Source organism: Olea europaea, chromosome 10 (genome assembly GCF_002742605.1).
Source record: "Olea europaea var. sylvestris chromosome 10, O_europaea_v1, whole genome shotgun sequence".
Lineage (NCBI taxonomy): Eukaryota > Viridiplantae > Streptophyta > Magnoliopsida > Lamiales > Oleaceae > Olea > Olea europaea.
Genome location: NC_036246.1, coordinates 35267689 through 35292283, shown reverse-complemented (window position 1 = coordinate 35292283; position 24595 = coordinate 35267689). Strand labels below are relative to the sequence as shown.

At 32.6% G+C, this 24595-nt stretch overlaps 1 protein-coding gene and 1 pseudogene across 1 annotated transcript; one reads left to right on the top strand and one right to left on the bottom strand.

Moving 5' to 3' along the window:
* The first annotated feature begins 10051 nt into the window (after positions 1-10051).
* LOC111400585 lies at positions 10052-11742 on the top strand (annotated as a pseudogene).
* An 8471-nt stretch (positions 11743-20213) lies between these two features.
* LOC111401991 (cytochrome P450 81D1-like) lies at positions 20214-22040 on the bottom strand. The gene is made up of 2 exons (XM_023029995.1): positions 21117-22040; positions 20214-21031 (listed from the first exon to the last, which is right to left on the bottom strand). Exons 1-2 carry the CDS (start codon positions 22011-22013, stop codon positions 20405-20407), a joined length of 1524 nt encoding a protein of 507 aa, XP_022885763.1. The 5' UTR covers positions 22014-22040; the 3' UTR covers positions 20214-20404.
* Positions 22041-24595: the final 2555 nt, after the last annotated feature.

Here is a 24595-nt window from a genome sequence, read left to right as displayed (position 1 = left end):
AAAAAAAAAAAAAAAAATCTCGAAAAAAGTGAAGGTGAGCTGTGAATGCACGTGGGTTTGCCACCTTGTTTGTTTAATTAATATTAATCAAAGTAATTAGCAAACCAAAGTAAGAGAATGTGGGGATAATGGGCTGTAACAAACATGGAATTTGGTAATCTGCTTCGAAAGTTGGAGTCTGACCCCGTGAAATAAGTTGACTCCAACATAATTAATAGTTACAAGTGTAAAACTTAATCTATTTTGAGATACTTTCAGTCGTTCGTTATGCGTTAAGTCATTTGAAAATTAATTTGATATCTATCAACTTTAGTTTTACACAAACTTAGATGACAAAAAGTCTTAGGAAAAGCTGTAAACTAAAGCATAGTACATATCCATGAAGTTTGACCAGTCCTGCTGTGAAAGTGTGCATAATAACGTTCCCACCACGCCATCTTTATCGTATTAATGTGGTCATTGAATAAGAAACCCAAGACGTTGGGCAAGTCACTTGGCTAATTTGTTTTTCTGTCTTCGGTTTCAATTTGATCCGAAAGGTATTGGATTGTGTCTATATTGTATATTTTGTTATGGTAAAATAATAATCTATAATAAATAAATTGTTGTTTTATTTATTTATTACATTTATTTATGCGAATTAAGTTCTTTATGATCACTTGTGATAATATAAGTTGAATGCTTGCGTTGAGAAGTACAGTGTGACACATCTCATAAATAATTTGTTTACAATTAATGTATAAGGGGTTTACATATTGTACTGAAATGTCGTAGTGACCGATTCATTATTAAGGTTTGTGATTTGTCCTTATTACAAAAATAGTTAAACGTGACACTAATATACTTGGAGTGTATTGAATGGACCACATGTCGAGTTTAATTCTATAACATGATCATGCAGAGAATTAAATTAACTTTATCACTGTGTATTTTATCTAAATCTCTTGACATGGTTATGTATATTTTTTCGTGATTTTAATGGTCCTTTGATTCATCAATAATTGAGATCGATTTAATTGATCAAATATATCGATGAGTTGGGAATTTGAGGATGAGAGAAATAGAGAATATGAATTCGTGTTGGGATCTGTCATCCTGAAAAATAGGTAGAGTGACTATTTAAGTATTTTTAGTTGAACGATTAAAATCTGAGCTTGATGTTTAGCGACGGCTAATTTTCGACACCTGTGATTAGTTCACAAGATTGTTGAATAAAATAATACTTAAGTTAGTGAAAATAATTAGAATGACAAAACGGTCATTTATATTCGTACATATTCTCGAATTTCGTAAAGGGATAAAATACATATATGATGGGTCAAAAGAAAATATTACAAATTTATAGACTTCTTTATATATTCCAAGAGTTCATTCTTTTGCCTTTAGTAAAAAATGTAGAGATTAATAATTTGATTTGATGGTTTAGGGTTAACTAGACAAGATCTAATTATTGGAGTTTGGATAATATATGTTCGATCATGTTCTTGAGGTAGCTCTATAAAGTATTGGGACTTAATTAAGATAATTATAATAGTTTTAAACTTAATTATAATTACAATTGAAGTTCTAGGATTACGAATGTAATTAAATATAAACTAACTGAATATGATTTTTAATTAAAAATCCTACTTTGATTTTAATTAAAACATCTTTTTGAATGTGAAACTATTATTGTACAAATATTGTAACTATTATATCTCTATAAATAGAGATTAGATGTAACTTAGACATCCTATGGGATTGTACAGCAATCATAATACATAATTTTATAGTTTTCAAATTTGGTGAGAAAAAAGAGAGAAAATAATTATTTTTTTACTTTTTTAATTGTCCAATTCAAGAATTAGTTTATTAATTTAATTAATAGAAGGTGTCCATTGTATAAGGATAGGAACTTTTATATCTCTATAAATAGATATTAGATGGAATCTAGATATCTTATGGGATTGTACATCAATCATAATACATAATTTCATAATATTCAAATTTGATAAGAAAAAAGAGAAAAATAATTATTTTCTTACCTTTTCAATTGTCCAGTTCAAGAATTAGTTTCTTAAATTATTTAAAAGAAGGTGTCCACCTACTGATATAGTCTTGATTTTGGATAATACCATAGAAGATTTGGAGGTTTAAAGCATAAAGTTCTTGAAATAAAAAATTGAAAATTCGTGATCCAAAAGGTCTGGATGTTCATGATTTAGAATTAATTAAAGATTTGATCATCGAATTTAAATAAAAATTTGAATAATTTATTTTTGTTATAACATACACGTAAACATTTAGACGTTTTTGTCTATTGAATTAATTTTTGTTTTTTAATTCATGGATACTTCCCCTCTCGCATTCTAGCAGAAACTAAGGGTCTGTTTGATTGTAAAGATGGAATTAAATTGTCTAGAAAACGAATTTCAGGGAATTGAATTGTCTAGAATTGTTTTCCTGAGAATTGTAATTTATTGTGTTTGATTGGTATAATTTTTCAAGTGAAAAATGTTGAAATAAAAGTGTTTTTTAATGTTCGTTTGACTTTATTTTAAATGAAAATTGTCAATTAAAGGGAAATATTTTTTTACAATAATTCTTAGAATTGGTTTCCATTACCAACAAAAAAAAAAAAAAAGACGAAAAAAAAATTCAAATTCCACTAAAACAAGGAAAATTCCAAGTTCCAAGAAATCCAAGAAATACAATTCCATGGAAAATATAAGGTATCAAACACCAAAAGTTGGAATTTCCAATTCCAATTCCATTTTTTTTTTCCCATTTTCATGCTATCAAACACTCCCTAATAGTAATTGTTTCAACTAACAGTAATTTTTTATGTGTCTTCCATTGTGCAACACTGCAATGTAGGAGGAGGAGGAGGAGTTTCCGATCAAGTGCTCTCCAGTGTTGAAGTTAAGGTGCTAAGTGAATGTATTAACACGAACCAATGTAATCGGTTAAAAAAATTTGTGAAGAGAAAATTTATGAAATCATATTTTATATATATACTTTGATCATTATTAGATAAACTAATTAGTCACAATCACACAAATTTATAGGTAACATTTGTATAGCATAAACATGTCATAGACAGACAAATTCATAGATCATATATTGATAAACTCTTAGATATAAATGTTACAGTATAACAAATTAAGTCACAACCAACCAACACTAAAAATTTACAAATTTTTTAATTTGAAATTATAAAATTTACAATGTCACAATACTTTATCAAAATTGGTCACAGTCACGTATCACTTGATTTTTGAAAGTCTTTTTACAAATTTATTAATTTGAAATTATATTCTAAAATTATTATAGTTATAAAATTTTCCCGTATTCCATGGTCATTTATGCCAATAAGCCCAATGACGTTATGTGTGAAGCCCAACATGAGTACTCTATCAAGATCAGTTGTACAAACTTTGTAGCCCAATTACAAGTCTAAAGTTGGAGACTTGGAATTTTTTTAGTCGCCAGATCATTGGAAAATTGTTCTTCCACAAGAACTTTGCTATTTGTACATTGTTTTTGACACTTGTATTGTTGTTAAGTGTCAGTTGGATAAAAAAATCGTTTGAAATTTAAATTGCCCAATAGAATAATGACACGTGACAAAGTGTAAATTAAAGTGTACACCATAGTATATATGTAGCTTGCTCTCTATATTTGATCCAACTGATGTCGATGGAACCAATATCTTGGCTCATTGTCTGTAATATTCCAAAAAATCCTTTATTTTAACTTATTAAATTTGAGAGTAAGCTTGCTCTCTGTGTTTGATCCTAACAATTTTGAACACCTTAACAAATTAACTCAATAAACCTCAAATAACACAACTAGTTGCATGAAAAGAGGACAAAACCTAAAATTAGAGCAACAATGAAAACTCAAAAAATGTGAATATTTTTTGGGGTAAATTTCATTCATGGTATCTATATTTTCACTTAATAATAGGAGGAGGAGGAGGAGTTTCCGATCAAGTGCTCTCCAGTGTTGAAGTTAAGGTGCTAAGTGAATGTATTAACACGAACCAATAATTGTAATCGGTTAAAAAATTTATTAATTTGAAATTATATTCTAAAATTATTATAGTTATAAAATTTTCCCGTATTCCACGGTCATTTATGCAAATAAGCCCAATGACGTTATGTGTGAAGCCCAACATGAGTACCATATCAAGATCAGTTGTACAAACTTTGTAGCCCAATTACAAGTCTAAAGTTGGAGACTTGGAATTTTTTTAGTCGCTAGATCATTGGAAAATTGTTCTTCCACAAGAACTTTGCTATTTGTACATTGTTTTTGACACTTACATTGTTGTCAAGTGTCAGTTGGATAAAAAAATCGTTTGAAATTTAAATTACCCAATAGAATAATGACACGTGACAAAGTGTAAATTAAAGTGTAAACCATATTATATATGTAGCTTGCTCTTTGTATTTGATCCAACTGATGTCGATGGAACCAATATCTTGGCTCATTGTCTGTAATATTCCAAAAATTCCTTTATTTTAACTTATTAAATTTGAGAGTAAGCTTGCTCTCTGTATTTGATCCTAACAATTTTGAACACCTTAACAAATTAACTCAATAAACCTCAAATAACACAAATAGTTGCATGAAAAGAGGACAAAACCTAAAATTAGAGCAACAATGAAAACTCAAAAAATGTGAATATTTTTTGGGGTAAATTTCATTCATGGTATCTATATTTTCACTTAACACAATGAGGTAAATGTACTTTAATTATGTTCATTAAAATAATTCAATAGGAAAACTTCGTCTAATTTCAACAAGGTTGTACTTATTTCATATCATCAATTTATATATCATAAACATTATATATGACATGTTATGTCATCAATTATCGTTAGTGAACTTAGAAAAAGTTATCTTAGTTGAAATAAGTTAGTTACTCTATTGAATAAAATTGAAGTACAGTTACCTAATTGAAATAAAATTGATGAATGAAAATGTAGAATGAAATAATTAAACATAAAAAAAAAAAAACACACACACACACACACAAAACTAGCGACAAAGACATAACCAATAAAGAAATCTATAAGAAACAACTTTGAATCCAAACAAATGCTATCAAACCATAAGCAGTCAAATGTACCAACGTTAATAAACCATTAACACAATGAGCTTTTGAGAACCCAACATTTGTCATTCTGGAATTGGATAATCTGAAGAAAAAACAAAGACCAAAAGTTAAAAAGAAAATTATAGGAATTTAAAGAAAAGGCGATTGGATCTGATTTTGTATTGAAAGTTAGGTTAACATTTAGAAGAAACCTGGTAGACATTCAAAATAAATGATGCAGAAAGTTAAGTTTAAGCATTCTTTACAGCAGAAAAAGTAAATAGCAACATAACAGTAAAAACTCAGATGTAGTTTTATTCCCACTGGCAGCACCAAATGTTCTTACATCCACAATGGGAATAATAACTCCTGTCCACTGTGGATAGGACATCAAATCAAAAAACTCAGAAACAACACTTGCAAAAATTTTAGACCACAGTCGAGAAACTGCATCAAATGATTCAAACCTGTAACAATTTTAAGAAATTCTTCAGCATTTACAACCTTTTGCTCAATTTCAGACATCAATTGAATTTAGGGCACCAAATCGCCACAACTAAGTCCCTATTTGTCATCTTTTAAAAATTTAGCCCTTGTTTAAGCCACATTATTTTCTTTAGAATGAATTTTTGAATAGTGTATTGATGGAAAATACGTGGTTAAAAAATACAAAAAAATTTTGGATTTTGCGTGTAATATTATTTTATTGAAAAATGTGTGGTTGAAATAATGTCAAATCACTGTTTAAGAATGTATTTTTTTTGAAAAATGTAGCACAAACATGCCCTTAAATTGTTTACTACAACATTGTTTTCCATCACATATTTACACAATAAAATATTTTACACATAAATTGATAAAATCTTCTTACTTTTTAATCACACATTCTTGAAAAATATTAATGAATAACTCATTATTCCCAAATAAGTTCTATAAAACAGGCCCTAAAGAGCAACTAGCAAAGAGAAATATGAGGCAAGCTGTCCAAAATCAACTCTAGATAAATCAGCCGAGCAATAGTTAATATAAAAGCCTCGATCGAGGCTCGAAACTGCAATTTTAATTAGTTTTTTTTTTTTTTTTTTACCACATCTCATTTTCTAAAAGTATTTGCCTAGTTACACGGTACAACAACCACTGAATTTTTTGTCCGACATAGATATAAGTGCGAAAAATCAAAATTGAAATGACAGCCCCAAATGCATATGAATTGATTGTCACCGTCCTTTTTGTCTAACATGGGGGCCACACTTGCTGAAAAATGGTTGGATAAAATGGGTAAAGAAATGGGGGCTACACAGGGGCGGCTGAAAAAAGTCATGCTACTTGCACAAAATTGGTTGACAAAATAATATTTATATCAATCATTTCAAAAAACACTTTTTAAAATCAATTAGGAAATTGAAGTAAGGCCATGTTTGATTGGCACAATTTCCATGAAAAATGGAATTTCATTTTCCACCAATTTTGTGTGTTTGATAGCAAAAGTTTTCCATAGAATTCGTTTTCCATCTTTTTCCCCACACACTTACATTTTCCATGATTTGGTGACACGTTGCACTCTTTTAATATAAGTAGGATATTAATAATGCCAACAAGTCAAAAGCAAACAACAAACTTTTATTAATTTTTCAATCATAAATTTCATCAATTTTTATAAAAACTAGTCAAAATTGAGAGTGAATTGTATGTTATTTTAAAATACTTTATAAGTGCTGTAAAAATAATATTTAATATCAATTTGTTGGTAGGATTTGTTGAGTCTCAAAATAACTAAATAAAATAAAATTTAGGATAGAAATTTAAGAAGAAAAATTGTATTCTCAAAATTCCAACTTTTATGATTTAATTTTTTTGAGAATTAATAACAGAAAATTCATACATGATAAAGATTTTGTAGTATTTATTATATATTAAAAATGAAAAGTAAGGTATTATTAAAATAATTGAATTATAATAGGGGTAAAATCATCAAAAAAAATGATTTCCACTTGACGTCATATTTAATACATTGTAGATGAGCTAAATTTTTTTATTTGAAGTCATAAATAAATATACCTAATCATACAATCCAAATATCATAATATTCCTCCGTAGAAAACAATCCTAGTCTTTGTTTGATTCCTATTTTTGGGATAAAATAAATTATGTAATATTAGTTTTTTGAAGAATGTGTGATTAAAAAGTAAAGATTTTTTTAAAAAAAATATGTGTATAATTATTTCATAGAAGAATGTATGATTGAAAATGTGCTTTAAAAAATGCATTCTTGAAAAAATGAACTCAAACAAGGGCCTAATATATAGCACATACACTATTTTATGCCTTCTCCTATTTTGTCGTTTCCCTTCCTCTCTCTATACATTACATACATATTACACACAAATATATATCAGCAGTTTTATTGAAATTCATCAGAAACTCTATATAATATATAGGGGCGGAGCCCCATTAGGTCGAGTGCGAGCAGATGCCCACACTGAACTCCAACCCAAAAATTTTTGTATGTCTTTTTTTTTTTTTTTGTTTATTTATTAGCCTGAACTCCACAACCATACAGTCATGTTGAAGAAGCTCTTATTGGACTACTTTTTCTTGGCTATGTAAAGGTTATCAATACCAGACCTAGGATAAAAAGGCCAGATTCAATTCCTTTTCTTTTGTCAAGTTTTGGGGAAAATATATTTGTTAGTTTTGTCGCTAGGGAAGAAGAATATTTCTCGAAATCGAAGCATAAGAGTGAAAATGCCTTCATCATAAGCAAGAGGATTAGATAAGTTCAATTCAGTGTGCACATATTGTATGATTCTGTTAATTTCTGTATATACTTTGCATTTAGGATTAATGTACATTATTCTACATGGATCATATTAGCTTATAAGTCAATTAAGCCTTTAAATTGATGTATTGATGATCATGTAACATTCTTTGGTTATGATGTAGGGTTTAAAACCAGTTGCTAATAGCGTGGGAGATGAATCTGATGAGCTGATGAATTCTGGTGAAGAGCTTGAGACTTCAGCTAATTATTTAAGAATTCTAGAGATAAGAGACATCGTCTCTGCACCATTTTAGGAGGCTGTGAAACGAGCAACTTTTAGTACATCTTGCTTAGGAATGAATTGTGTTCTTCAACGTGTAACTGATTTTAAGTTCGTTTAGTAGTAGGAAGTTGATCGAGTTGTAAATGAGATCTTGGGTTTGGTCGGGACAAAGATGCGACCTGTTGTATAGGTATTGGCCCTGAGGGCTTGAAGACATGCAATCTTGGCCTCGCTATTACAAAATTCAATGCAACAAAATGTTTAAGATTGACAGGTCATATATGTGACTCCTGATAAAATGTTGGAATATATAATTGAAATTAAACATATCATAGTTACATAACATAATCTATAATTCTCAGTTATATACTAAGGTCACAATCACATACTATCTTCCAACCTAAAGAGAAGCCCAATGCCCAATTACCCACAGCCCACAACCCCTTTACTTACCCAGACCCTAACCCATTCCCCTAAAAAACCAATTAACCCGTTTTCCATTCATAATTCATCCATTCGAAAAAAATCAAAACCCTTCATCCATTCGTCATGTCTCTCTCTCACCACTTCCTCTCTAGTCTCCGTCAGCGCCTATCACTACTACTTGCAGTCCGACCTCCGTTGCTACTAGTTAGTAGCAGGCCCTACTGGCATCTCCAAGAATTTAGGCGCTCTATTCTCCCACTCTAGTCGACTGTCGACTAGTCACTCATCCGACCCGCCGCCACTCCTTAAACCGCCAACCGGAACCCGCTATTTTTCCAGTAATCAAAGGCAGCTAGCCAAGCAAAAGAAGAAGCCAGAAGAATGTGAAGTCCCAATTTCAATTTTCCACCAGTGTGGCAGTGTCCAGAGTGGTTTTGAATTTTTTTCCCTTATTTGTTGTTATTTCGATTTCTGTAAATTGTAATGATATGTATTTTTTTTTGGTCTTTTACATATGAAATGAAATTAGCACTTTGGACTTTGATTGCTCAAAGAGGCACGAACAGAGAGTTCAAGCTTCCAGTGGATTGTGAAATTATAAGTTCAAGTTACTTAAGATATGGAAATATTATGAATTGCATTGTGAAATTGCGAGTTGGACGGTGAATTGATTATGTGAAATTGTAAAATGTGAATTGCACTGGATTGATATATAGTATATATTGGTATTGCACTGTGAATTCACTATTTGGAGTATTTTTTTTTTATCATCACTAAATCCATGACCTTGTTATTCATTACGGAACTTTTCTTTAAGCTTGTAGTAGAGAATCTTCCAATCACGTAGAACCATAACAACACTTATTAATTTCATCCAATTTGCTCCAATTCTATGCATTATGTATTTTTCTTCATCTTGAATATTATTAATAATCAAACTCAAGTACCTAGTGCAATATCTCTTAAGTGCAACATAATCCTACTATAAGGTCCAAAAAATTATTGAGGACTCAGAGACAACACATTGTGACCATTATCAAGCATTTACATGAAATAGAATTGATTCCATATACCTAGTGAGAGGATAAAAGCTTCACAATGCTGATGTGGTATGAAAATCTCAAAAATTTTATCTTGCCCGTTGAGGCAGGAGATCAAGATTGTTATATGAAAAAAAGAAAACTATAGATCCTTATATTTCGGGGAAAAAATAAAATAAAATAATTCAAGACCTTGAAGAGTTCTACTATCCAATTCTGACAAAGTTGAAGAACTCCCAATTTTCACTCCACTGATCCTTGCGACGCCAATTGGCCACTATTCAACCTCAGAGCGAAAATGCGCCCGACTAGCCGTTGTTGTTGACAACCAAAATGGTGGTGCTATCAACGAATCTAACTTCTTGGGAGCAGCCAAAAACTTCTTCGGTGAAATGTGAAATGTGAAATTGAAGTATTTTTTTATCATCACAAAAACCTTGACGTTCGACGTTGAAAAAAGTTGTCCGCACTGAATTCAAATCCTGGCTCCGCCCTGATAATATACATGCAGGCAGAGCACGAATAAGCATATTATCGAGCAGAATGGAAGTTAAATATATATGCACGCTTCTCTCTTTAATCTTCTCAATTCTCATTTGCAAGTTTCGGTCAAATGCAAGAAAACGCCACCAGAATCTGCCACCAAGTCCGCCGTCAGCTCTTCCAATCATTGGCCACCTCCACCTTCTGAAACCTCCACTCCATAGAATCCTACATCAGTTTTCAAAGAAACATGGACCCATTTTTTCACTTCGCTTCGGTTCCCGCTTTGTGGTGGTTGTTTCATCATCATCTTTGGTCAATGAATGTTTCACCAAAAACGACCTCGTTTTGGCCGGTCGTCCTCGTACCGCCGTTAGCAAGTATTTTGGCTACAATAACACCACCATTATCTTCACCCCCCTACGGTGACCACAGGCGGAACCTCCGCCGCCTGTGCGATGTCGAAATATTTTCCTCCTCTCGACTCAACACGTTTCTTCCAATTAGACTAGACGAGATCAATCGTTTACTGAGCAAATTATATAAAATTCCGTCTGCCAAGTTCGCCAAGGTGAATTTGGAAGCGAAACTTATGGAGATGAACTTTAATAACATAATGAGAATGCTCGCCCGAAAACGGTAATACGGCGAGGATGCGGAGGATGATGAAGGGGCAAAGCGGTTCAGGGAGCATATAAAAAGGGGTTTGCAACTGAGTTCTGCTTCTAATCCCGGTAATTTCTTTCCCATTTTAGGATGGATTGGTTACAATAGTTTTGAGAGAAAATTAGCCACGCATAAGGAGAAAAAGTTATAAATTCATGCACAACCTCATTGAAGAACACCGGCGACGGCGGCTGAATGGCAATCCGGAAAACACAATGGTCGATCATTTGCTTTCTTTGCAGGAATCAGAACCCGCATACTATACTGATCAAATCATCATTGGGCTGGTTCTTGTAAATCTCTATTCTCGAAATCAATATCTTTCTTTTTTCTTTGCAGCATTTATTTTCCATAAATAAATAAATTTCAATGGACGGGCGCTGGTGGTTGCGGGCACGTATGCATCGGCGGTGACTTCAGAATGGGCAATGTCCCTTTTACTCAATCATCCAGAAGTTTTGATAAAAGCCAGAAAAGAACTACACTTTCGTGGGATTCAATCGCTTGGTAGAAGAACAAAATTGCCAAAACTGCAATACCTTCACCTCATCATTTTGGAGACTTTAAGATTATTCCCGTCAGTTCCCATGCTCGTACCACACGAATCATCGGATGACTGCAAAGTCGGAGGCTACAATATCCCAAAAGGCACCATGTTATTGATCAATGCATGGGCAATTCACAGACCTCCAACCGTATGGGATGATCCCATGGACTTTAAACCGAAAGATTTGAAAAAATGGAAGTGGAAACCCATAAACTGCTGCCATTTGGAATGGGAAGGAGAGCGTGTCCTGGGTCGGGTTTGGCTCAACGTATGATCGGGTTAGGTTTAAGTTCGCTGATTCAGTGTTTCGAATGGGAAAGAATAAGTGCAGAGAAAATTGATCTGAGTGAAGGCCATGGAATCACCTTGCCTAAAGCCAAGCCATTGGAAGCCATGCGTAGACCTCGGAATGCTATGGTCAATGTTCTTCAGGAACTTGCCTCCAGTGTTTGATCAATGGATGTGTGTATCAAATGTATTTTACCTTTTGCTTCACTTCGTATTACATATCATAGTATTGTGCCCTTTAATTTAATGGAATAAATATATATGAATCCTAATTTTAGCACGTCTCTGTAATCTAAATGTCACACAAATTGCTGTCACAAAATTGCAAGCATGCATTAGAAAGGCGTGCCACGATCCACTAAAAACTGGGTAAAGAATTTAGAAACACTTAATTACATTCTTTTGCTCTAATTCGGTAATATACCTACATCTGCGGATTAACTTCAAATCAATTTTCGATCTCAAATCTTTGGACAGTACCAAACCCTCACAATATCACCTAGACAAACTGTAATACAAGGTTGGCAAGATTTTAAAATGTAAAACTAGAATTTCTCTGTAAAAATTTGAATTTAAATTGTTAAGTTGTGGAGCCTAAATATTATCGATATGCGAAATCAATAGACGAATCGATGATTATGGTAAAGCCGCAGAGGGTGGCAGGAAGCCCCCCTCCTGAAGTGCGGGGAGCGGAACACCCATACCAAAATTTCACAACAATTTCAAAATTTCATAATTGTAGTTTAATTTTACCCTAAGTTATTTTATAAATAGTACACCGTCATTAGATTTTTATCGTTCAATGAGTCTCAATTTTCTCTATATATTTTGTCTTTTCGATGGCTCTATTCTAATTCCAAAACCTGGTATTTTCGGCTGCCTCTTAAACCTTGGAATCTATATTTGTTAACAAAATTTGGTTTCAACCAACCTATGTGTGGACCCTTTATTTTTTATAAATCATTGTGGGCCCGAATTTAACAAATAATATCGAGTGGACAACATTGACTATGGTGATGGCTGTGCCCCCTGTGACGCTGCTAGGGACGGAGTCAGGAATTTTATCCAATGCATGCACAATTTAATTAAGGTCGAACTTTGAATTTTTGGGACCTAAAGAAAAATTTGAATTTGAGCCCTTAAATTATTGTGTGCGATGTACATTCATTTTCTTCTTCACTAATCTATAAATTCAAAGCTCAATAAAACAATAAGCAAAATGAAATACTTAATCTGAAGTAAAGTTCGATCATGAATTTAATGATGGTAAAAATATTAAAAAATGATATAGTTAATAAGTTACACTTGTTTCTCAGTGATGAATAACATTATTCCTTTGAACTCATATAACAAACTATATTCTAATCTTGCATTCATGTTCTTCATTTATCCCTAAACCCATCGCACCACATTCTCTTTCTCTCAATGGCTTTAGGACTAGAAGAACTTCTACCAATCCTGCAATACCAGGTACATTTCCATGTTTTGCAAATTAAAAAAAAAAAAATCCTTATTTTCTTCAACATTTGAGTTGTTTTAAATTTTAAACTCTTTTTGCTTGTTTTTTAGAAATGGTCTTAAAAGTCGGATTTGATTCAAAAATCCCAAAATCCAAAGAAAATGAGAATTGACAGCCTTAAAAACCTATCAAGAATCATGATTTCTTAAAACTCTTTTTTTAATGATGTGAAAAACTACTGTCTACTTGAACACCCACCTACACAAGAAAATATGTGCTCTAATAGAAGAGAGAATAAATCGTAGAAAACCATATAAAGCAATATCTTAAAACCTCGACCTCAACTATCTTAAGAATCAATAGACAATTTTTGTTCACAAAAACCTCAACATTTGAACCAAATATTTTATCAAATGAAAATTAACACAAACAATCTCCAGAAACAGAAGACGACGAATGTATTCAGTGGTGGAATAATTTGCTTAATTTGGTGGAGCAATTTCGTTAATTTCTTAGCAGTCCCACTCATTTTTCTTGCAACATTTAAAGTGCCCATCCCCCCTCTATAGAGAGAGAGAGAGATCTATATCTCTTAAAATTTCAGGACTTGAAGTTCAGTGCTTTGCCTGCACTGGACCTAAGGTGTGCTTGCACTAGACCTAAGGTGGTTCCGTCCCTTGACACTGTCGCCCTCATTGGAATCGGAACTTAGATTTGAAAGCTGTGGATATACGATTTTCTTAATATTGAACCCTTGTATACATCATGTGTAGAAAACAAAAATGTTGTGGAATGATGCCTTATATTTTGTTTTAAGCAATGAAACGGGTTAATTATGTTAATGATCACTAATGTTTTTAAGTAATTACGACAATAGTTATTAGAGAGAGAGAGAGAGAGAGAGAGAGAGAGAGAGAGAGAGAGAGATCTATCTCTTAAAATTTCAGGACTTGAAGTTCAGTGCTTTGCCTGCACTGGACCTAAGGTGTGCTTGCACTAGACCTAAGGTGGTTCCGTCCCTTGACACTGTCGCCCTCATTGGAATCGGAACTTAGATTTGAAAGCTGTGGATATACGATTTTCTTAATATTGAACCCTTGTATACATCATTTGTAGAAAACAAAAATGTTGTGGAATGATGCCTTATATTTTGTTTTAAGCAATGAAACGGGTTAATTATGTTAATGATCACTAATGTTTTTAAGTAATTACGACAATAGTTATTAAAGTTATTTTTTAATCTAATAATCATTCAAGTTTCTAACTGAAATCAATGGATTCCTTTGATCGTAAAAAATTAACATTAAATCATATGTGGCATCATTAAGTGTCAACGTGTTACCAAATAGTGATATTTATTATGTCAAATCACCAAACTTCAATTTTGAAAAACTTCTTTCTCATATGCAAATGTAACATGTATTGTCAATAATATTCTACAAGCATTAAATGCATTTAGAAAACGGTCAAATTTTTTCAAATAAGTTAATATGTCAAGAATTGTCTTTGTTTCTTTTGGCAAACATTTAGCAGAACAATTAGCTCTTGAAAAAATCTTTGCCATCAAGGTTAAAAAATTTCCATGTTTTAGAACAATCTCAAAATGATCACAACATATTTTGGCGACGAAGCTGCTACATGTACATTCATTTTGTACATTAACTTTGTTATTCGTGATGAGTCAATTAGTTTAATTCTTTTGACGAGGTTACCTGTGTGAAGGACTATAAATAAGAATTAAAAGATCGAGAATTGTGTTAAAGAATATTTTTGGATTCAATATTTTGGGGTAAAGTTTGTAAAATGGAGTTCTTAATAATTTGAAACTTACAAATATGCTATTTTTTATATATCTATTATTTCACTTTCCTTATTATTGTTGTAGGCTAATTACAATTTTTCAATATTTTTTAGTGTACACATCAAATTTTCCTTTTACTTATTTAATGGATACAATAAATGGCATATATTATCAAGGTTGTACCATAGTCTTTTTTTTTCCTCTTAAATTTTGGGTCCTTTTAACTTTTATGGAAAAAAATTCAAAAAAGTTCTAAAAATTAATAAAATACAAATCTATACATGTAATACATTAAATGTGTATGGTGCCCATATATTTATCTGACCTTGTGCGGTCACACTTAGTGATGGCAATGGTTCAAGTTGAGCCGGCTCGGCCCTTTAATCTATGAGTTCGGCTCAAGCTCGTGGCGAGCCCCTCGTGAGCTCGTGTTTTTTTTTTTTTAATTTTAATTTTTTTTTGCACCTTTTTTTTAAAAAATTTCAATTTTTTTGGATCGTGGGATCGAGCCCCCTGCTCCGCCCACGAGCTGAGTTTTAATGAACCGAGCGGTCGAGCCGACGAGTCGCTCGGCCTGTTTGACATCCCTAATCACACTTCTCGTACGACATTAGAGCTGCCTATCCAACTATTGTGCGGTCACACTAGATGATATTGTGAGGGTTAATTTGTCTGTGGTGTCTAATCCTGATAGAGGAAGACAGTGGTATATAGTGGGAGTGAGTTGGCGTATGCCAGTGATTAGATTTGAAAACGGGTTGATTTGAGTATGCTAAAATAGTATTGTAATTGATTTATTAAGAGCTACTCTATTTTTGGGAAAAATGTAAAGCGAAAAAAGTAAGTCATTCCAACTTTATTTATTTTACATTCTTTTATTATGGAATGAAGAAGAGAAGACACAACAAAATGTTGAACCCCAACCTTAAGGGTTCCTCACCATCTCGCTCCTGGAATATCGTGAGAGAGGTTAATCGTGGAATGTATCCAATCAGGCTAGGGAACAAGAGTTGGCTGTGCACTGGTACCCATAAAGAGTCACAATCCATATTTCAGAAATCGAATCCTCACACTGTGGCTGTCAGCAAGATTGAATATACCTCATCCTTGTCCTTTGCACTACTGGAATATGCCCGGGGGGCAGAGAAGACATAACAAGATATGAAAGAGAGAGAAATCAAGGAAGTGGGAATTTTAAAAATGAAGAAGAGAAGACACAACAAAATGTTGAACCCCAACCTTAAGGGTTCCTCACCATCTCGCTCCTGGAATATCGTGAGAGAAGTTAATCGTGGAATGTATCCAATCAGGCTAGGGAACAAGAGTTGGCTGTGCACTGGTACCCACAAAGAGTCACAATCCATATTTCAGAAATCGAATCCTCACACTGTGGCTGTCAGCAAGATTGAATATACCTCATCCTTGTCCTTTGCACTACTGGGATATGCCCGGGGGGCAGAGAAGACATAACAAGATATGAAAGAGAGAGAAATCAAGGAAGTGGGAATTTTAATTTTTTTTTTCCTTTCTTTCAACTAAAAACTAATGCATCATAAATTAACAAAACAACATTATTCTGTTATCAAATTTAAGATCACCAACACATAATTAATTACACAAATTAAAACAACTTATTTTACTTGCACTATATGTATTCGTATACATCCAATGTTAATTACTTAAACCCATAGGCAGCTCTAATGCCATGCGAGAAGTGCGACTACACAAGGTCCGATAAATATATGGACACCATACACATTTAATGTATTACATGTATGGATTTGTATTTTGATAATTTTTAGAACTTTTTTGAATTTTTTTTTCATAAAAGTTAAAAGGACCCAAAATTTAAGAGGAAAAATAGACTATGATACAACCTTGATAATATAGCCTATTTACTTTATCCAATAAAAAAGTAAAAGGAAAATTTGATGTGTAAAAAATATTTAAAAATTGTAATTAGCCTACAACAATAATAAGGAAAATGAGATAATAGATAAATAAAAAATAGTATATTTGTAAATTTCAAATTATTAAGAACTAACTCTTCCAAACTTTACGCCAGAATATTGAATCCAAAAATATTCTTTAACATAATTCTCGATCCTTTAATACTTATTTATAGTCTTTCACACACTCAACCTCATCAAAAGAATTAAATTAATTGACACATCATGAACATCAAAGTTAATGTACAAAATGAATGTACATGTAGCAGCTTCGTTGCCAAAATAAGTTGTGATCATTTTGAGATTGTTCTAAAATATGGAAATTTTTTGACCTTGATGGCAAAAAAAATTTCGAGAGCTAATTGTTTTGCGATATGTTTACCAAAAGAAACAAAGACAATTCTTGACATATTAACTTATTTGAAAAAATTAGACTGTTTTCAAAATGCATTTAATGTTTATAGAATATTATTGACAATATATGTTATAGTTGTATATTAGAAAGAGTTTTTCAAAATTGAAGTTTAGTGATTGGACATAATAAATATCACTCTTTGGCAACACGTTGACACTTAATGATGTCGCATATGATTTAATGTTAATTTTTTTCGATCAAATGAAACTTGAATGATTATTAGCTTAAAAAATAACTTTAATAACTATCGTCGTAATTACTTAAAAATATAGTGATCATTAACATAATCAACCCATTTCATTGGTTAAAACAAAATATAAGAATATTATTGACAATATATGTTATAGTTGTATATTAGAAAGAGTTTTTCAAAATTGAAGTTTAGTGATTGGACATAATAAATATCACTCTTTGGCAACACGTTGACACTTAATGATGTCGCATATGATTTAATGTTAATTTTTTTCGACCAAATGAAACTTGAATGATTATTAGCTTAAAAAATAACTTTAATAACTATCGTCGTAATTACTTAAAAATATAGTGATCATTAACATAATCAACCCATTTCATTGGTTAAAACAAAATATCAGGCATCATTCCACAAAGTTTTTGTTTTCTACAAATGATGTATCAAAGGGTCAATACTACGAAAATCATATATCCCCAGCTCTCAGACCTAAGTTCATATTCCAATGAAGGCGACAGTGTCATGGGGGGGCGCCGCCATCACCATAGTCAATGTTGTCCACTCGATACTGTTCGTTAAATTCGGCCCCATAATGATTTATAAAAAGTATAAAGGGTCCACCCATAGGTTGGTTGAAACCAAATTTTGTTAGCAAATATAGATTTGAAGGTTTAAGAGGCAGCCGAATATACCAGGGTCTGGAATTAGGATAGAGCCCATCGAAAAGACAAGAGTCTCGTTGAATGATAAAAATCTAATGACAGTGTACTATTTATAAGATAATTTATGGTAAAATCGAAATTATAATTAAGAAAATTTTAAAACGAAATTTTGGTACGTGTGTTCCGTTCCCCGCACCTCAGGAGGGGGACGACTTTACCGTAACTGTTCGTCAGATTCCCGCAAGCGTACGGGTTCGTTGTACAAGTAATAATCGTGATGAGTAAGTTATCCTCCCACAGGGAATAATGATCAATTTTAGTATATTTGATATAGTTAATTCGTATTTGTAAAAAAAAAAAACGATCGAGGGAATAGCTAAATGATTTTTATAACTAAAACTTGTGAAAATAATTAAATTTGGTTTAAAAATTCAAATGTGTAAACGTATTGGATTTTCGACGCCATTGATTAATTCTTAGTTCTAATTCTCAACCAATAATAATTATCTCAATTTATGCAATTGCGACGATCGATGATTTCGTTATTTATTTATTATTATTTCCCAAGATATAATAAACCTATGATTACCACGAGACGATCCTATTCCTAGTCCTAATTCATATGGCAAACATGCATTAACATTTAGGATTATCATATAAGATCGCACAAGCCACAAATATTATTCCTAATATTTATTGTTCATGTGTCCCAATAATAGTGTTATACCTATCGTGAGTTTTCCAACACTACGAAAAAGCAACTTATCATCCTAATGGTGCGCAAACATTAGAACAATCTAATTAAGCATATTATTGGAATCACAACGCAATAATTAACATAAAAACATAGGTCTCGAATTAAAACTAAAAATTAAACAATTTTGTCATCATCCAATACGTGAAAAGGAATTAGCCAAACATGATACTAGAATGAAATAAATAAAAGTGGAACAACATCACCGATAATTGACGAAACGTAGTTAATTCCAAATTCTTGGCACAATCTTGATGAATTATTTGCACCAAAAAAGTTCTGAAATTTTTTCTCTCTGCCGCGCGTCCGTCTCCGTGTAATCTGCCACTTTTATTGTTAATTCCACAATTCAATTTCAGCCAAAGCACCTTGAAAAGAAGTCGCTTATATGTTTGTATGTGTTGCTCAAATCTGCCTCTTCTCCCGCTTCAATTTCCGTGTGATATGTAATAAATTTCAGTGCCGACAGATTCTATTAATTCTCCTTCTCTCAGATTTTGTGCATAATCTAATAATCTAGGTTGCCTAATTATTGTTTTGAGTCCTCTGTTTAATCCCTCCAGCTGCCGTCTCTTGTAATTTTTCGATCTCTATCAATTCAACGGCCGACAATGTATACGTCTTTATTTCCCCAGGCTGCCCTCCTCTTTTTTCTACATGTATTTGTATATATATACCTCAACAAGTAAACCCTTATTGTAGCCCAACTAGGGGTCCAAAATAATATTAAATTTGAATTCCAAATAGATTATTTTTCTTCAAGTCCTCAATTCTTTTAATGTGCAAAATTTGATCTCCAACTTCCATCCAACGTCCAACTTAGTCCACTACTTTAGATTGTTCCATTTTTCGCCCTTTTTGTGTCTTTCTTCAATTCTTCGTTCAAACATGAGTTTTACCTAAGAAAAATAATACAATAAAATTTAGATCATATTTTGCCAAAAGAACAATAAAATTATATAGTTTAGAGCCCCGAATAAGTGTATAAAATACACTTATCAGTAACCATCGATTCGTCTACTGATTTCGCATATCGATAAATGTCAGCTCCACAACTTAACAATTTAAATTCAAGTTTTCATTGATAAATTCTAGTTTTACATTATAAAATCCTGCCAACCTTGTATTACAGTTTTTCTAGATGATATTGTGAGGGTTTAGTATTGTCTAAAAATGAATTTTGTGATCGAAAATTGATTTGAAGTTAGTCCGTAGACGTAGGTAAATTACTGAATTAATGTATTTAAGTGTTTCTCACAATTTATTTATGTTCGATAAACAAACCTATCTTAATCAAGTAAAGAGTAAAAGAATGTATTCTAAATTCTTTACCCAGTTTTGGATCATGACATGCCTTTGTAATGCATGCTTTCAATTTTGTGACAGCAATTTGTGTGACATTTAGATTACAGAGAAGTGCTAAAATTAGGATTCATATATATTTATTCCATTTTTTGACACATATGTCTCTCCACTCCTTTTTAAGCCTGATTAAGTAGTTTTATTCTTAGGATTCATATATATTTATTCCATTACAAGGGCACAATACTATGATAATTCAAAGTGAAGCAAAAGGTCAAATACACACATACGTTGGTCAAACACTGGAGGCAAGTTCCTGAAGAACATTGACCATAGCATTCCGAGGTCTACACATGGCTTCCAATGGCTTGACTTTAGGCAAGGTGATTCCATGGCCTTCACTCAGATCAATTTTCTCTGCACTTATTCTTTCCCACTCAAAACACTGAATCAGCGAACTTAAACCTAACCCGATCATACGTTGAGCCAAACCCAACCCAGGACACGCTCTCCTTCCCATTCCAAATGGCAGCAGTTTATGGGTTTCCACTTCCATTTTTTCAAATCTTTCGGGTTTAAAGTTCATGGGATCATCCCATACAGTTGGATCTCTGTGAATTGCCCATGCATTGATCAATAACATGGTGCCTTTTGGGATATTGTAGCCTCCGACTTTGCAATCATCGGATGATTCGTGTGGTACGAGCATGGGAACTGACGGAAATAATCTTAAAGTCTCCAAAATGATGCAGTGAAGGTATTGCAGTTTTGGCAAATCTTTTTCTTCTACCAAGCGATTGAATCCCACGAAAGTGTCTAGTTCTTTTCTGGCTTTTTTCAAAACTTCTGGATGATTCAGTAAAAGGGACATTGCCCATTCTGAAGTCACCGCCGATGCATCCGTGCCGGCAATCAGCAGCGCCTGTCCATTGAAATTTATTTATTTATTCGAAGATAAATGCTGCAAAGAGAAACGAAAGATAATGATTTTGAGAGTAGAGATTTACAAGAACAAGCCCAATGATGATTTGATCAGTATAGTACTCGGGTTCTGATTCTTGCAAAGAAAGCAAATGATCGACCATCGTGTTTTCCTGATTGCCATTCCGCCGCCGTCGCCGGTGTTCTTCAATGATGTTGTGCATGAATTTGTAATCTTTTTCCTTATGCGTAGCTAATTCTTTCTCAAAACTATTGTAACCAATCCATCCTAAAAAGGGAAAGTAATCGCCAGGATTAGAAGCAGAACTCAGTTCCAAACCCCTTTTTATAAGCTCCCTGAACAGCTTTGCCTCTTCATCCTCCTCCGCATCCTCGCCGTAATACCGTTTTCCGGCGAGCATTCTCATTATGTTATTAAAGGTCATCTCCATTATTTTTGCTTCCAAATTCACCTTGGCGAACCCGGCCGACGAAATTTTGTATAAATTGCTCAGTAAACGATTGATCTCGTCTAGCCTAATTGGAAGAAACGTGTTGAGTCGAGGGGGGGAAAAAATTTCGACGTCGCACAGGCGGCGGAGGTTCCGCCAGTGGTCACCGTAGGGAGCTAAGATAATAGTGGTGTTATTGTAGCCAAAATGCTTGCCAATGGCGGTACGAGGACGACCGGCCAAAACGAGGTCGTTCTCGGTGAAACATTCTTTCACCAAAGATGATGATGAAACAACCACCACAAAGCGGCAACCGAAGCGGAGTGAAAATATTGGTCCATGTTTCTTTGAAAACTGATGTAGGATTCTATGGAGTGGAGGTTTCAGAAGGTGGAGGTGGCCAATGATTGGAAGAGCTGAAGGCGGACTTGGTGGCAGATTCTGGCGCCGTTTTCTTGCATTTGACAGAAACTTGTAAATGAGAATTGAGAAGATTAAAGAGAGAAGCGTGCATGTATATTTTACTTCCATTCTTGCTCAATAATATGCTTATTCGTGCTCTGCTTGCATGTACATTATATAGACTGTCTGATGAATCCCAACAAAATTGCTGACATATATTTGTGTGTGTAATTATGTATGTGTGAATAGAGAGAGAAAGTGAGATGGCAACAAAGAATAATATATGTAATATTGTTTTCTATGGAGGAATATTATGATGTTTGGATTGTATGATTAGGTACGTTTATTTAGGACTTTAGATAAAAAATTTAGCTGATTTTTATAAAAATTCCTGAACCAAAGGGAGCTTCAGATGGAGGGATGGGTTCGGATAAGTGAGAGGGAGCTTCGACCGACTAGTGTGAGGAGCTTCGACCAAGGGAGTGTCGGTTCCTTTTGACTTGTTGTCTAATTGAAGATTGATTTTACACTCCACATGATCTTCAAATGGAGTCTCCGCATGGCGAGACGTAACAAATAACATTCAAATTGCAACAAACATATTGAGAATTAATGATATCAAGAGTAGTGACGGAATCAAACAGTATGTCTTGGTGGTAGGAGTGGGCGTGGTCCGATTCGGTCCGATTCCTAACACCAATAAGAATTTTAGAAATGGAACCATTGTATGAAATCGGACCGGTTCCGATCCGGTTCTTTACATTGAAAATGTCAAAAAGAAATATTCACTAATAAAAAATCTAAAGATTCTATCAACGTGATACTTTTAACAAAATATAGGAGAATCAAACATACTATTTAAATATTAAAAGAAAACTAAGTATACAAATTTAAATACAATATCTAAATAACATAAGTTACTATTATTATCAATCAATCATCAACTTATATAAACTACTTAGTAATCCAATAATTAAACAAACTTCCATCAAAATCAAAATCCAACATTGAATTGGACACCCTTTAAAAATTTATTATAACTTCTGGTTCCCTCAGTTATAATTTGTAGAAGTCTAGATGAAAAGTTTTTATCAGATCAACAATTGTGTAATAAAAAATTTGCATCTTATAAATGAAATTATATATTGTAAATAAATTTATTTAGGTATAGAATTATCCAATATTTTAATTTGGCTTGAGAATCAATTAATCAAAAATTATAAGAAGAGAGAATCAAAGAGAAGAAGGAAAGTGCTATAGTCAAAAATGAAGATGGAAACCGATTATTTTTTAACAAAAAGTAATAGGAGATTGAGTCATATATTTTACCAAAAAATAAAAAAATAAAAAATTCTATAACAACCGTTCGATTTCCAGCGATTCCGATACTAGAACCGGAACAGGACCAGAACCAGTTGGTTCTTAATAATTTGTCCCAAAATCAAATCGTTTTTTAGAAGATTTGAAACCGAAACGATCGATTCTATACAGTTTCGGGAAAAAATACACACTCCTAATTGTGGGTCAAAAAGGTAAGACGTAATTTATTTAGAACAATGGTTAAATAATTGTGATTGTTGTGGGTGTCGTCAAGTTGTGCAATGGTAGACATTAAGTCCCTGTTCAATGTAGTTAAAATCAAATTTTTAAGTAAAGTTTGATGAAACATATAGTTGAAAAATTGTGAATCATATAAAATATGTGATTAAAATTAGAAATTTGCTTAACGGTCGGCCCTGACCATTCTTTTTTTTTCTTTTTTTTCTTAAAATTAATTATTTACTTTGAATTAGAAATTTTATCTACATCAAACATGGATTGAATTTGATAGAATTGACAAATTGTAGATATACATAAATTAATACACACACACACACATATAAGATCCGTATCCGTTAACTTATGCTACAAGTACATGATTTTTGCACCAGAAATTTTTCACAAACACAGGTGTCCAAATATCATTCAAACATGGGAAAATACATAAAACATAGACAGATGGAATTTTTCCATTTTAAAATTCCGTATGAATTTTATAAGTTTTCCTAGTACTCAGGTAAAATTCTATATCCATTTTGGTTAAGTGTATTTCCTACCTACTACCTAATACCATGCTGTACGTGTGTGTTGGGGTTTATTAGTGTTCATTTTTTACCTTCTTCATTTATCCAAACTTGTTAAAAAAACAATAATTTTATATAATATTTTACTCCATTAAATTCATCGACAGAGTTTAAGAACAAAAATAGTTCAACTTTATTTCAATGAGTTCAAGTATGTTAATTTAACAAACCGAAATTACCACGTAAAATTTGATAACTTGTTGGCAAGTTAGATTTAAATAAGCTAACAATGACAAAATAAAGTTCAATAACCTATTTAAATTTTGATTTTTATTAAAAAAAAATGATATATAATCATATAACAAACTTTTGTCAATAATGCTATAGGTACATTAAGCCATCCATAAAGGTGTCCAAAATGATGAGGTGGCATTTTTCACCCAATTTTCTTCTTCTTCTTCTTTTTTGTTTTGTTTTGTTCTCTCTTGGGCGCGATCTTCTTCTTTTTTGTTTTCTCTTGGGCGCGAGAAATTGGGTGAAAAAAATGCCACCTCATCATTTTGGACACCTTTATAGATGACCTCCCGTTTTGTCCCCATTTTTTGGAAATGAAAATGGATGGAATGATATTTTTTTGAAAAATGAATG